General features: G+C 38.0%; 1 protein-coding gene across 1 annotated transcript in view; it reads left to right on the top strand.

Annotated features, from left to right (window-relative positions):
• The first annotated feature begins 1,120 nt into the window (after positions 1-1,120).
• Positions 1,121-16,014, top strand: part of LOC128736263 (uncharacterized) — a 57,388-nt gene continuing 42,494 nt past the window's right edge. Inside the window, exon 1 of the mRNA XM_053830740.1 lies at positions 1,121-1,190. Coding sequence (XP_053686715.1) covers positions 1,188-1,190 — 3 coding nt within the window. The 5' untranslated portion in view covers positions 1,121-1,187. The remainder of the gene's footprint in view (positions 1,191-16,014) is intronic.

Here is a 16,014-nt window from a genome sequence, read left to right on the forward strand (position 1 = left end):
TGATAAGCGCAACAATCGATCAATGTCGATACATGGCTCAAGTCAAGCTGAGATTTTTCAAGCAAAAAAATCATATGTCAGTGGACAGTGGTTTTGTTGCATATCAAACATTCTATTTTTAAAGGTACAACCTTGCATATTTTATTAAAATAACATTCTATTTCCAAATCTACATTCTCACACATTTAATAATGATAATTGCTAGTATTAGAAACAAAATTCGCAAATATCAGATGTCGTCTCGCTGCTGTCAATTAGAGTCAGCCAATCGTCAGTAAGAGTGACATATTAATCACAAACCATAGCTATATATCTTCGAACCGAAGAAATATATCTTCGAAAATCGGCTTTAGCGCCAAAGTGCGAAGCCTGAGGATATCAGGTCCGCTCGAACAGCTCCTTGCTGTAGGCATTGGTACGCGAGAGAATCCCCTTCCGATATTCTGTCAGGTGCGCACGTGAGAAAGAAGAGAGGATCACACAATTTCAGCTTTTAAGCCATGTGATACCACCGCTTTTATGAGAAATGAGCGGTGAAGAGTTCAATGTGTCAACCGAATTTAATAATTATTCAGCATTCAGAACATCATGTGAATTACTTAAAGAAATATAACCAGAGCTTTCGGTGAACACAAACAAAATTGGTCCGTTTTACCCGCCATTCCTCTGTCTTTTAGCCTAACCGGTAACCGAATCGCCGGCCACGCCATGCGGTGTGTTGTTCTTCGCAAAACTTCGTGAGATGCGCTGACCGACGGCGCGACAGCGACGCATCTTCTCGCAACCTGCCAAGCCTGCCAAGCCCTGTTCGGGGTGTCGCGGAGAAGTCGTGGTATAAAAACCGTATAGCGAGATAAACCATCTTGTAGTTCTCATCTGAATTTTCACCACGCTACCGTCATCACTGCCATTGTTTGATTATTTTGGGGGACATCAAACATAGTGTCGAAATACTCATAGTATTAGGTTCGCGAGATACGCGGGGATTACCGGTGAAGTGGATTGAAAAGTGACCCTTTCAAGATCGTGTGAAAATTTGGATAATTACGAAATATAAACATAACAATTATACATAAGGTGTGTTCCCGAATGATCGCGTGTTTGCGGTATTTGCAAGTGCAATAGTAACGATCGCCACCAATTACCACACAAGGATATTCGAAAGTCTGCAGTACTGCATCGAAAAAATGGTGAGTGAAAACGGTAGTGATTATCTGTCAGAATCGACAAATGGCATGGGTCACTCGAAAGGACCTTGCAAGGACTTTCCCTAGTCGCAATGGCGACATAGTGTTTGTGATGGAACGAATCTCAGTGCACATCGGGTTAAAGCTCGCTTGATTTATTGTAACTGCCGGCAGCACCTTACCGGCGGTCAAACTGATCGTAAAACAGCTATTATTGGTCATCAATATCGTCAATGCAAATACATATACCTGCCACAGTCTTGCAGTTATTATACGGATTCTCGTTGCAGTTAAACAATGCGCGCCTTTTTCACGCCAGCTTATGCGTAATTAGCTGTTATTGCATAATCGTGAAAATTAAGTGTCACACTGTTTACGCAGTATTCTACGCAAAAGTTTCACACCAATGTTAATTAACCTACACATGGCAAACAGTTTAATTCGCACATGCTGATTTTGATCAAATTTCTTCTCTAGAGAATCCAAATTTGCGTGGTATCGTATAATAATCAATAGTTGACACATTCCGCGGGCCGGTATACCAACCAGACATTTTATAAAAGTTGCTTTTAGCATTGTTGAATATTTTTTCATGATTGGGCAATGTTTGAACCTTTCAAAACTGCCATGACTGATATTCTAGCATTTTCGGAAGTTATATAAAACGTGTATCGAAAATAAATGAAATTTACAAGAAATAAATGATTTTTCGTGATATTTTTAAAAATACTGCTACAGTGCGCTAAAACATTTCATAATATCATTTGTTTTCGACCAACTTACAAAGGAATATATGCTGAATCCATTCCAAAAATAGTTTGGATGTAATTTTGCAGTTATTTTGTATATCAAGTGGATGAAATAGGGCCATTTTTTGCGTTGTAACGTCACGAAAAAGGTGTACTTTTTAGCTTTCGCAGAAAAGTACAAATTCGAACAATCTAATAATCCATATTCTCTTTGTACTCAAAAATACCTTTAAAACGGTGCCTAAAGAATGATGATAAGTTAAGTAGAACCTAAGTTACAACTGATTGAAGCTCGCGTTGTAACGTCACGGCGGGCAGCCGGACGGATTCAAAACAAGTGAGACATAAGTAGTAGCATCGAAACCTTAAGACATAGCATTATAGTTGCTTCAAGAAAGTTTCTTCATTTAAAAAGCACTTTCTAGTGGTGAAAAAATATTCGGACATTAGGGTGTCCTCAAGCAGATACAAAAAATATTTTCTCTATTTTAATTCAGAAATGATTGCTGTCTACAGAAAATTTGTAAAAAAACTAATTTCAAGAAACTTCGTTGAATTCTGAAGATTTATATTTCTAACGTGAAAAAAGTTATAGAGCAAAACTCTTAGGGACACCCTTAAAAAAAATTTTTTTCGATCTAGTTCTTCAATAACGCTTCGTACGCCTTTTAGATGTTCTAAGAAATTGGTAATCGAGTTAAATTGCACATTTTCGTCGAAGATAGCAGGAATCTATCTTTTTTCCTTAAGGAGCTATCCCTTGTTTCTTTTATTTATACATGTTCACCTACGGTTGCCTTCATATATTTTTTTAGATTTTCCACAGTCTTCTACCCTAAGTTGTACATGGTAGAATACAGCATAAATTAACTCAAAAAAAACAAGTGAGATTAGCTGCTCTCCCCCGAGACACACCCTCTTAAAGAGTACATCTATACCTATAAAGAAGGATTTCTGTCTGTCTGTCTGTCTGTCCTGTGTTCCTTATAGAATCAAAAACTACTGAACCAATCGGCGTGAAAATTTGCATGTAGAGGTTTTTGGGGCCAGGAAAGGTTTTAGTGATGGTTAGAGACCCCTCCCCCCACTAAGAGGGGGGGCTCCCATACAAATGAAACACAAATTTCTGCATAACTCGAGAACTAATCAAGCAAATAGAACCAAATTTGGCATGTGGGTGTTTTCGGTGACAAGAATTTATTCTAGGGTAATTTGAGACCTCTCCCCTCTTTAGAAGGGGAATTATAACTCCTCTCCCCTTTAAGAGGGGGGGTTTCCATACAAATTTCCTCATAACTCGAGAACTAATCAAGCAAATGGAACCAAATTTGGCATGTGAAGGTTTTCGAGGGCAAGAAAATTTTCTATGTTGAATTAGGACCCCTCCTCACTTTAAGAGGGGGGGCTCCTGTACAAATGAAATACCAATTTCCTCATAACTCGAGAACTAATCAAGCAAATGGAACCAAATTTGGCATGTGTGTGTTTTTGAAGACAAATATTTTTCTATGATGAATTGGGACCCCTCCCCACTTTAAGAGGGGGGGGGCTCCTATACAAACGAAATACAAATTTCCTTATAACTCGAGAGCTAATCCAGCAAATGGAACCAAATTTGGCATGTAGGTGTTTTTGGAGGCAAGAATGTTTTCTATGATGAATAAGAACCTCTCCCCACTTCAGGAGGGGGGGCTCCTATACAAATGAAATACAAATTTCCTCATAACTCGAGAAATAATCAAGCAAATAGAACCAAATTTGGTATGTGGGTGTTTTCGGTGACAAGAATTTATTCTATGGTAAATTGAGACCCCTCCCTCTTTATAAGGGGAATTGTAACTCCTCTCCCCTTTAAGAGGGGGGGGGCTTCCATACAAATTTCCTCATAACTCGAGAACTAATCAAGCAAATGGAACCAACTTTGGCATGTGAAGGTTTTCGAGGGCAAGAAAATTTTCTACGGTGAATTAGGACCCCTCCCCACTCTAAGAGGGGGGGCTCCTGTACAAATGAAATACAAATTTCCTCCTAACTCGAGAACTAATCTAGCAAATAGAACAACATTTGGCATGTGGGTGTTTTTTTTGGTGACAAGAATTTATTCTATGATGAATTGAGACCCCTCCCCTCTTTATAAGAGGAATTATAACTCCTCTCCCCTTTAAGAGGGGGGACTTCCATACAAATTTCCTCATAACTCGAGAACTAATCAAGCAAATGCAACCAAATTTGGCATGTGAAGGTTTTCGAGAGCAAGAAAATTTTCTATGGTGAATTAGGACCCCTCCCCACTTTAAGAGGAGGGGCTCCTGTACAAATGAAATACAAATTTCCTCATAACTCGAGAACTAATCCAGCAAATGGAACCAAATTCGGCATGTGGAGGTTTTTGGAGGCAAAAATATTTTCTACGGTGAATTAGGATCCTTCCACACTTCAAGAGGGGGGGCTTCTACACAAATGAAATACAAATTTCCTCATAATTCGAGAACTAATCAAGCAAATGGAACCATATTTGGCATGTGGGTGTTTTTGGAGGCAACCATTTTTCCCATGATGAATTAGGACTTCTTACCTTTTTAGGAGGGGGGGGGGCTCCCATTCAAACGAAATACAAATTTGCTCATAACTTTAGAACTAATCAAGCAAATGGAACCAAATTTGGCATGTGAGAGTTTTAGATGGCAGAATTTTTTTTCTGTGGTGTATTACGACCCCTTTCCCTTTTAAGAGGGTGGGCTCCCATACAAATGAAATACAAATTTCCTTATAATTTGAGTACTAATCAAGCAAATGGAACCAAATTTAGCATGTAGGAGATTTTTGAGTCTTGAATTTATTTTATGATAGTTAGAGACCTCTCACCCCTGTGGTAGGGGGATATGGACTCTCATACAAATAAAACAGAAATTTTTGCGAAACTCAAAAACTAATCCAACTCGAGAAATTCGAGACTCTTCCATAAAACATTAATCAATAACAAGACCACAAAAACTATCTATAGTAACACTAGATCATTCAGGACCGGTCGCGAGTGTTGCCGGTGACCCGCCGTCGGAAGCGCCGCCCACTGGGGGGCTTGCAAAACTCGAGAAGTGACAAAGATCATCCGAGATTCATGATTTATGTACAACACAGGTTAATTTGTGGCAATACGAAGTTTGTCGGGTCAGCTAGTATAAAAATAAAAAAGCCAGTGATAGTTTCTAAAGGGAAAAAGATAGTGCTCTACTATTTTCGACAAAAATGTGCAATTTAATTAGATTACCAATTTCCTAAAACATTTGTAAGCCATACGAAGGGTTATTTAAGAGCTAGATCGAAAAAAAATTTTTTAAGCGTGTCCCTAAGAGTTTGGCTTATAACTTTTTTTTTATGTAAGAAATATAAATCTTAACCATTCAACAAAGTTTCTTAAAATTAGTTTTTCTACAAATTTTCTGTAGACAGCAACCATTTCTGACTTAAAATAGAGAAAATATTTTTTGTATCTGCTTGAGGACACCCTAATGTCCGAATATTTCTTCACCACTAGAAAGTGCTTTTTAAATGAAGAAACTTTTCTGAAGCAACTATTATGCTATGTCTTAAGGTTTCGATGCTATTACTTATGTCCCACTTTCTTAGCATCCCTCCCACAGCGCGACGTAATTTGTGAACAACCCCACAATTACGTAGGCGAAATAGTGAAAGACAAATTAACAACACATTTTTGGATTATCCCTCATGTACAGAGGGCAGCAACAGCGATAATTAACGAATATTAAATGAACAGATTTTTCGTGACGTTACAACGGAGCTACGACCCTCTCTGTGCAAAGCAGAGCGTTGTAACGTCACGAAAAGTAAAAGCTGTTTAAAAATTAACTTCACTAACTATCGGAATTCTGAAAACGGCAAGTTGTTCAGTATTCATCTCTTATCAAATCATAGAAGAAAATCTTTAGATAAAATTTGAAAGAGAGCAGAATTTTCATGTTTTTTAACAGAAGAACCAAAAGACGTATTTCTGGCGCGTTGTAACGTCACGCTACATATTTGCTTTCCAAAACAATCTGGGCAAAGCAAATGCTATTAATTTGTCCACTTTTAATAGGAAATTTTATGCTCTTTCCAAATATATAATAATATTTGGGGGTTTCTCAACGATTTTCCCAGCTAAAACATAAATACTGTGCAAAGAAAAGTCAAAACGTTGTAACGTCACGGCGGAATGTGTCAGTTTATAATTTTAATTTTATAAAACTGTGTGGTTAGAATGGTTAATAAAGTGTCCAAATAGCAAATACTGATACCGACGAAATTTTAGAGGTTGGAAAAACTGCGGTATTTGAACTCTTGTCAATGCCGGTTTCGCACATCAGGTACTTGTTCTATAGGGCACTTGAACCGCATGTTTGAAGAGAGCGCTCTAAAACATCTAAAACCGCGAAGTACCTACGTGCATACAAGCACGAATGGTTTACAAGTTTGCACAGTATACTTCAGAATACATTGAATTGTTTTGTTTATATTCCACGCAAATCATTAGAGAAGTCAAACGTGATCGGATTTAATTTTGCTTCAGAAGCTTTCTACCTGCTTGTTGCTAACGAGCGTCTGGCTTCATACAACGGTACAATCACAGAGAACAGACGTCTGTTGAAATTGTCGGAAAACGGAAAACGGCGTACGACCCATGTAATCGAAGATTTCTTAATCGACCCAAATTTGCTACTAATAATATACTAGCATAATTTGAACCTAACGGTTAACAGTACAGGTTTGTCTTTTCGGCGCATGCAAGCCATCCATCTATGACGACAGTCGCCTTTTTATAACTTTTTTTATTAGTTAAGGCCTTTAGAATCTTAGAGTCATTTGCGAAATTCGAATTGAATGAACAATATGAAAAATATGTTAAGAATAGATTTCTTGACATTTTGGCATCAATATATTACCAACCAATCAATATGTTAGCAACAGTTACCATTCTTTAAAAACAAGAATTCTGGTAAAACAACTAAAATAATTATTCCGAGCATTTTGAGCATTTTTACTTTTGTAGAAAAAGAACGCCCTAGTTGGTCGACCGCAAAATTTTTGTGTGAGTATTTTACATGCTTCATTTCAATTTTGTAATAAATCGTATTTGAAAAAATACAGGACAAAAAATGCAAAAAATACTGAACTTTTTCTTATCTGGTGGTTTTCCAAATAATTATTTTGGCTTGAACATCCAAACTTCTTTTGAGTGTACTTTCATGAAAAAATTGACAACATAGTTCGAACAGCTGAAATTACATGAAAGAAAAACTTTTTCACGATTAAATTCCAATATTAATTTTAGTCACGACAGACAGACGACGGCTACGACTTGCAGGCTTCATCAGTGTCTGATTTTGATCTAAACTGATGCAGTCGTAAGAGAAATACATTTCTGTCGTGAATAAAATTGATTATGGGATTTAATCGTGAAAAAGTTTTTCTTTCATTTAAGTAGAATACGAAATTCTACTAAGACGTTCATAAACTATCTCTAGTCAGCCGAAATTATTCTTCTGGATCTAAGTTTTCATGCTGCATTAACTTCTTATGGGCAAACTAGCTCAATATAGACAACATTTCTAGCCTTGAAGAACTTCCAAATTAACAAAAATGCTCAACAGAGAACACTTATGCTTTCGGAAACCAAGCGGTTCATCCGAATTCCAATAAATGCATAAATGTCAAACAAGGCGTGCTGACAACACATATGTATAAGCACATATGAAGAGTAGCGTCTTCTGAATTTATAATCGAGCAACAAAGCTATTTTTATGGAGTACGTGGGAGATAATCCAAGATGCCAGAATAGGTACAGAATATTCATCTTAATAAAAACATGGATGGGACCTTTTTCAGCCTCGTCTTTTGTAATAGTATCGACAACAGGCATACCAATAAGCTCTACCTGCAATGCAACGTAAAGTCCCGAAAAAGCGAACAGCGAGTAATGTTTTAGTAAACGATTGTTACTGATCATTTTAGTAGAATTCACTAATAAACGACAAAAATTTCTTTTAATTCTATTACTTAATACGACCTTAATACCCGCATACTCTCATCAGTGACACTACCCTTCACTAGCCGGTTATTAGAGTACAGGACGATCTTACTGACTCTAGCAGCACCGCCCAGTCGAGATTCGAACATACTACGATTAACTTGTTAGACCTGTATCGTACCTAGAAACTAACGGGGTGGTTAAATGACGTCACCTTCAATGAAAAATCGCCTATTTAAAAGAACATGAACGACTAAAAATGTTGAAAAAATCACAATTTTTATTTCAAACCTCGATTCTGAAGACTTTTTTACCTATTCTGATACTAATTGAACGTAATAAAACGCTTCCCCTGTGAAAATACGATTTTCCTCCAGCTTATGTAAAAAGGAATGTTTTACGAACCTAGTAAGCGTTGCTTCAATGACCCTCCCTTACTTAAATAACCGCACTTTCGCCTTGCCGTCTTGTTCCACTCTATTTGGATACTATGAACACCTTTAACTTCATTACTTACTTCTATATTTCTCTTCGTCTATTGGAAAGACTACTTATTTACTTACTTATGTGTCCATGCCCTCCGGTCCGGCAAAACAAAGGAATGAAATCAGAGATCTTCACTGCCGACGGTTACCCGCCATGCCTTTTAACTTTTGCCAGAACAGGCTCTCGTCGACAACCCGGATGTCGTTGGTTAAGCAGCGTTGGGATTTCAGTCTAGTGCTTCTCTGCAAATCTCGTTCGCTCCTTTCCTCAAGATGTGTCCAATCGACTTCCACCTACATTTACGAATTTTTGTTGCTATCGACCGTTGACGACATCGACGATGGAGTTCCTCATTGGATATCGCAGGCATCGATTAATAAATACTTGCAGTTTTTGCGTTGTCTCCGCTGAGACGTAGGTACCACGTTTCGCAAGCATACAGCAGTACGGATTTAATGTTTGAGTTGAACATTCGGGTTTTCGTAAAATAGAGTGATCTACTTTAAGCGCCATATATATCGCAGACCTGCAAAGGCACGCTTAACCTTCCTGATCCGTATGGTTATAACAGTCTTGATACCACCATCGGGCGTTGTCTGGCTACCAAGATATTGTAAGGCGTCCACCTGCTCAACTGTTTGTCTGTAAAGTTGGAAGGATTGTCAGTGCTCGCAATCATAGACTTAGTTTTTGCTACGTTGACTGTGAGATCTGCTCCCTGGGAGCTCTCGGAGAGCTCATCTAACTTGCTCTGCATATCGTTTTCGGCGTTGTGCGAGCAAGACAATGTCGTTGGCTAGGTCGAGGTCATTTAGCTAACTCCATCGTTAGAGGATTCCAAGGCAATCCTCGATTTGGTCTACTGTCAATTCCCCCAACTAATATCTTATCCATAGCGATGAGAAACAGAAGCGGCGATAAAATGCAGCACTGTATCACTCCAACAATAACCTTTATAGGGTCGGACAAGACGCCGCAGTGCAAAACCTTGCACGAGAACGCCTCGTACTGAGCCTCAATGAGATGGACTAGCTTATCTGGAACTCCTCAACGTCTCAGTGCTCCCCAGATGTATTCGTGGTTGAGTCGGTCGAACGCGTTTTCGAAGTCAACGAACATCAGCAAAGAGTGTCCTGGAATTCGTTATTCTGCTCCAATATAATGCGGAGTGTTGTGATATGATCTACACATGATCGGCTGGCATGGAATTCCTCTTGCTGCCACCGGAGAGTCGATCTTCTCCTGGGTCCGGTTGAGGATTACCTTACAGAGTACTTTGAGAGTAATACAGAGCAACGTGGTGCCACAGCAGTTAGCGCATTCAGTTTCTTAAAGACTTTGACCAATACGCCCTGCAACCAGTCTACCGGAAAAGTTACGGTTTCCCCAGCTGATGCATCATCTGCGCTGACAAAGATGGGTCAGCTTTGAGCATTTCGGCTGAAATACAGTCTATCCCTGGCGCTCTATTGGATTTCATACTCTTGATGGCTGCTACGATTCCATCCAGCGATGACGCCTCCGAGTTGACACGATTAATTCGACGAATTAAAGGTGCCCTCTCCAGTTCGGCGTATCGTTGACGGGCAGCCGTCTTAGCCGACCTGGTTCGCGCTCGCTCAATACCGGCTTCCACCTGTCTCCATTCGTTGATCTTTCTCCAAGTTTCATTCGAGATTCACTCCCTCCGCCCGCTGCGCGCTTTGCCGAGGGTTTCATCACTGGTCGTGATGAAGGTGTTCTTGATGCCGGTACATTGCTCTTCGACGGTTCCATCAGGTGGCAACTCCGAGGCTCGGGATTCAAATTATACGACAAAGGCCCTTTTCACCTCAGGATTCTCCAACCAGCGGACGTCGTAGCGGCACCCAGCTTTCTCCTCCCGTCGTTGCACACGTGCGCAAACGTATCTCAGCGATAACAAAATGATGGTCGGATGCGATATCAGTGCTGCGTTTGTTGCGTACATCAAGAAGCCTCCTTCGCCATTTTCTGCTGTGCAGATGTGGTCGATTTGGTTTTCTGTTCGGTTGTCGCGGGAAACCCACGTGACGTTATGTACAGGTCTGTAGGGAAAGAGCGATCCACCAATGACCATGTTGTTATTACCACAGAATTCTGCAAACAGCTCCCCGATTTCGCTCATCTCTCCTAGGCCATGGCGTCCCATGACGCGTTCAAGGTCCGCGTTGTTTGAGCCAATCTTCGCGTTGAAGTCGCCCAAGTGGATTTGGATGTCCTCCTTCTGGATTTGCTCAACCACGGTGTTCAGCTAGCTGGAAAAACTCTCTTTCTCCTGCAGGCCGGCAGCATCTGTTGGCGCATAGCACTGGATTGCTGAAAGGTTCCTAACGCGTGTTCTGAATCTGGCAACGATTATTGGCTCATTTATCGGTTCCCACTGCATCAGGGCCGCCTGTGCCCCTGGGCTCAGTAGGAATCCAACTCCTCTTTCTCGAGTAGCATTTTCATCGCGTATGCCACAGTAGAACAAGACTTGCCCGGATGATGTCTTGTGTTCGCCAGTACCCGGCCAGCAGACCTCGCTCAGCTCTATGATTTCAAGCTTAGGCGGCCAGCTTCCCTTGCAAGTTGAGCCAGCTTGCCCTGTTGGACAAGGGTCAGTATAGTCCATGTTCTGATTCGTGCCCGTGTTTTCATGCTAAGCGGGGTTAACCTTACCCGCTGATGGGGCAGCTAGCATAATGTGGGTGGGAGCCACTGTGCCCTTTTTCCTGTTAGCATACGACAACCAAGGTTGCGCACCTGTAGTAGGAAGTAGGATGTAGGAATAGGAGTTAGTGAACAGAGGTTATGGAATGCACATGTTCACCCTTTGCCAGCCTTTATGAGTAAAACTCTTCAAAATGTTACTGAATTGCTTTAAGAGTGTAAAGAAACGCAGCAGACATTTGATGTCAAGTGTATTTGTTTATATTATGGCTTCGCCGCACCGGTACAAGCGCATCGTGAATCGATATTGTACGTTCGCTATAAAAATCCCAGACTACCCATCCGAAGGTTGGCTGAACTGTTGAATTATTCCAAGTCCAAGGTATGAGATATCCAGAAACGTTTTGGTGAACGCCTGACGAGTGAAATCAAAGCCAGCTGATGCTAAAACTCATGCGAAAGTGATGGCTCTTTTCAAATGAAATCCAAAGCAGTCAGGTTGAAGACACAGCGAAAATAGTAGATGTTTCGCAATTTTATCTTAGAGAACAAAACTTGTGAAACAAAATCTGGACGCAAAGAGCGCTAAGGGAACCTCTACAATAATTTGCTAACGCAATACGACTTCGTCTATAACGTTTTGCAAGACCTTTTTCGAAGAAACTTCAGGACAAGAATGTTACACCTGGTTAGATCGACAGACTGGTTCACAACACTGTAAAATGCTACCTTGCCGCTGCAGACTAAAAAGTGACGTATCCATAACTTCTAGAACCAGGAACCCGGACATTTATGTGCCTTCAACATAGATTGCAGCCAAAAGAATTTGCCTTTTCTACACCCAACTTTGCAAGCGAAACAACCCAGGTAATCAGTAAGCGTTAATATTCGCAGTAATTCGGCCTTTTATTGGATTTTGAGCTGCACATTGCTGCTTATTAACTTTCCGACTGCATAACTGTTATAAATAGGCGTCCAAAACGCTATCCGAATTTTATTTTTGTTAGTACTGGTAATCAGGTGCGACCCAAGGAATGTAATATCGCCAATAGCACGGCGCTAAGGGCCGATAAAGAAATACTTGCCAATTATGGAGTGCAAACTCAAGAAGTAGAGTGGATCTCAATAAGCATTAAGTTAAACGATTGAACTGTCAGTCCAGTTTTACTACGATTTCTTTCATACCAAATTCGGTAATATCCAAATTGTTTTGTGTAGCATCGACTGAGATCGACAACCTTGAACGAAGATGATGCAAATGTCGCCGCTTTGAGCTTTTCCCATAAATTAAACTACATTATCGATCGACACCACGTGCCCAAAAGGATGAACCCGGTGCGGTGCAACAGCACCTGCCTTGACTAAACAGTGCGTTATGTTTGAACAGGTTTTCGAAGCAGTATGAAATACAACCGGTGCGGAACCAAAATTTGACGATCAACAAGCACAGCAAAATTTCGATTCGACATTTTTACCTGATGCTCTGCTTGAGTAGCATCTAGAGTAAACTAAATCTAAATCTCACGGACTCTAAAACTGGGATAGGGACTTTCGAGCTTAGCTGGATGATAGAATTAAAATACTATTACGCCGCCATGATCGCTTCAATTCAGTATCTTTCATTGTATCAACCAATCTGCGCAAATGAAACAGCATATCACCGCTATGTTTCACTTTGTATAACCGGTATGTTGGCAGATGATTTTCTTTTTATTAATACACATTTTTTGGCTGTCAACAAAATTTCATAAAATTGATACGTTTTAGGTCAAACCTTAACCAACCTTAATAAAATCTTTTTGCCAAAACTTTTATTTAGTATAGTAAAATAGCAGAAACATGCTGTAGTCTATTGTGAAATGACTTGCATTTCCAATCAGTAATTTTTACAAGCTGATTTGAATTAGAAATAAGCAAACATATTTCAATGTGAATATATACGTTGAGAATATGATTATGAAACGATTAACTTGACAACAGATTATTCTGTTGCGAAAAAAAATCTGCCAAGACTTCTTGAATCTAAAATGTTTTCAAACAACATTTACAGCAACTGAAGCAGCCAAGTTACATAAAACCCGGTCCCATCCATGTCTAGAAGAAACTTGATTGCCTTATCAATAAACAACATCGAAAAGCCCCAACACCCCGACCCGACCCGGGTGACACACGAAACGGTGGCACATTGATTGATAATAGAACGAAGCAATTCTACACTGGCAGTATGCTAACAGGTGGAAATTCAAGGTAAAACTACCCCTACTGGCGGCGAATTTTCGAAGCACGGCGTTTGATCCCGGTCGTTCAGCGGTAATAAAACTATAGTAGACGATCTATAGTAATCTGATGCGCGCTTTATGGAAAAGTGGAAAGATTCACTCGCTTGACATGTTTTTTTCCTGGTGAGCAATAATTCATAATCAGCTAGAAAGATCTAAGAAATTTATTTCTTTGGGAAAGAATCTGCAAACTTTAGTAGACGGATGATCTTAGTCTGCAGACAATGATGTCATATACTAATAATAGTTTTCGTGAATGCAGGAAGATTTTGTCTTTTACAATATCCGCATTGATGGTAGTCCAGCTGCCACTTTAGATTGGAGAAAGATGCCTGATAGAAGATCCATTAATATTTCGATTTTGTCTTCATCACTTTAACATATAATTTTTATTAAAATTTTGTTTCTCCAAGATTTCGATCCAATGTTCGTTATGCGTTGATTGCTTTTAAATTATGTTTCTAGCAGTTGAATTATTATACATTTTAATATATTATTCACATTAAACAACTTTCTTTGGTCTAATTACACTCACAATCACCAATTAGATTGTAGAAGTATCATCTTCGTTTTGCTTCGTACTGGATCCACAACGGCTCAAAAATACACTGGGATTGCTGCGAATTGACTTTCGATCTTTCGGAAACTTGTTTAGCACAACCTTTTATAAGAATCAAGTTTGTTTTTTTTTTCATTCTTTGACGCTTGGTTTATTGATTTGCTTCACTGGTTCGCCCGATGCTGTTCTATCTTCTCCTTCTGTGTCATATTACCACAGATTATTCCTAAAGTAGGTTTGTCGTCTACAGTATCCTAAGCGATTGACCATAGTTTTAAGCATCAAAGAAGAGAAATAAAGATTATGTTTACTTTAGAGCAACTAGAACAATCATAATTTGCTTCTTTATTTTACTTTTCTTCTAGCTTGGCCAAAATGTTACAAAAATAATTCTCACTTATATGTACTAAAAACACATGTTATCTAAAATGATTTAATTTAAGCAACGCATTATAACTTGTAATAAGTTATAATGTAAACAGTAAAAAGTAAAACGTAAAAAGTAAAAAGTAAAAAGTAAAAAGTAAAAAGTAAAAAGTAAAAAGTAAAAAGTAAAAAGTAAAAAGTAAAAAGTAAAAAGTAAAAAGTAAAAAGTAAAAAGTAAAAAGTAAAAAGTAAAAAGTAAAAAGTAAAAAGTAAAAAGTAAAAAGTAAAAAGTAAAAAGTAAAAAGTAAAAAGTAAAAAGTAAAAAGTAAAAAGTAAAAAGTAAAAAGTAAAAAGTAAAAAGTAAAAAGTAAAAAGTAAAAAGTAAAAAGTAAAAAGTAAAAAGTAAAAAGTAAAAAGTAAAAAGTAAAAAGTAAAAAGTAAAAAGTAAAAAGTAAAAAGTAAAAAGTAAAAAGTAAAAAGTAAAAAGTAAAAAGTAAAAAGTAAAAAGTAAAAAGTAAAAAGTAAAAAGTAAAAAGTAAAAAGTAAAAAGTAAAAAGTAAAAAGTAAAAAGTAAAAAGTAAAAAGTAAAAAGTAAAAAGTAAAAAGTAAAAAGTAAAAAGTAAAAAGTAAAAAGTAAAAAGTAAAAAGTAAAAAGTAAAAAGTAAAAAGTAAAAAGTAAAAAGTAAAAAGTAAAAAGTAAAAAGTAAAAAGTAAAAAGTAAAAAGTAAAAAGTAAAAAGTAAAAAGTAAAAAGTAAAAAGTAAAAAGTAAAAAGTAAAAGTTAAAAGTTAAAAGTAAAAAGTTAAAAGTAAAAAGTTAAAAGTAAAAAGCAAAAAGTAAAAATTAGAAAGTAAATAGTAAAAAGTAAAAAGTAAAAAGTAAAAAGTAAAAAGTAAAAAGTAAAAAGTAAAAAGTAAAAAGTAAAAAGTAAAAAGTAAAAAGTAAAAAGTAAAAAGTAAAAAGTAAAACGTAAAAAGTAAAAAGTAAAAAGTAAAAAATTAATCGTTAAAATTCCTTGAGTTTATATCCCTTGACTAATCTTGTAAGCTCGGTACCGCGCCTGTGGGCACATTAGTGGTATTTTGTGTAAAGGAAAATTGTAATTTATCATTTTTACGCGAATTTTGACAAAAACAGGAAGTATTCTAGCGGCTCTGTTGCAGTTTAAATACGTTGTGCATGAAAGCTACCGTCAACACAAACAAAAACACAGTATCAGCAAGATACTCACTTTTGGTTTGCATAAAACACGTCACATTCTTTTGCTGCAAGATCTAAAAACTTCTAAATTATGCAAGTATATAGATCCATCAATATCGTCTTCAATCTGCGATAGAAGACCAATATTTATTATTCAAATTCACAAGCCCGGTCTTGAACTGGCAACCGTCGGAAATTACTTCCAACGAAAAAGTAAAGAAACCTACCACAGCAATACATGACCTCATCGTGACACAAATTCTCACTTTAATTCACAAACTCTCTTTAACTTCAGCTTCCAGTTTTGAGACGATAAACGTACCCGCAACCCTCGGTACGGTTCCACAGTTGTTAACTCATGGAATTATTATCGTCCAACAAACCGAAAAAAAAACTAAAACGTGTAAAATTTTAACCATTTTCTCCCATACCTCCCAACCTGCCCGTTCGAAGGCGCAAAAAACCCCGGTCACATTAACAATAGCTTGGTG

This window comes from Sabethes cyaneus, chromosome 2 (genome assembly GCF_943734655.1).
Source record: "Sabethes cyaneus chromosome 2, idSabCyanKW18_F2, whole genome shotgun sequence".
NCBI lineage: Eukaryota > Metazoa > Arthropoda > Insecta > Diptera > Culicidae > Sabethes > Sabethes cyaneus.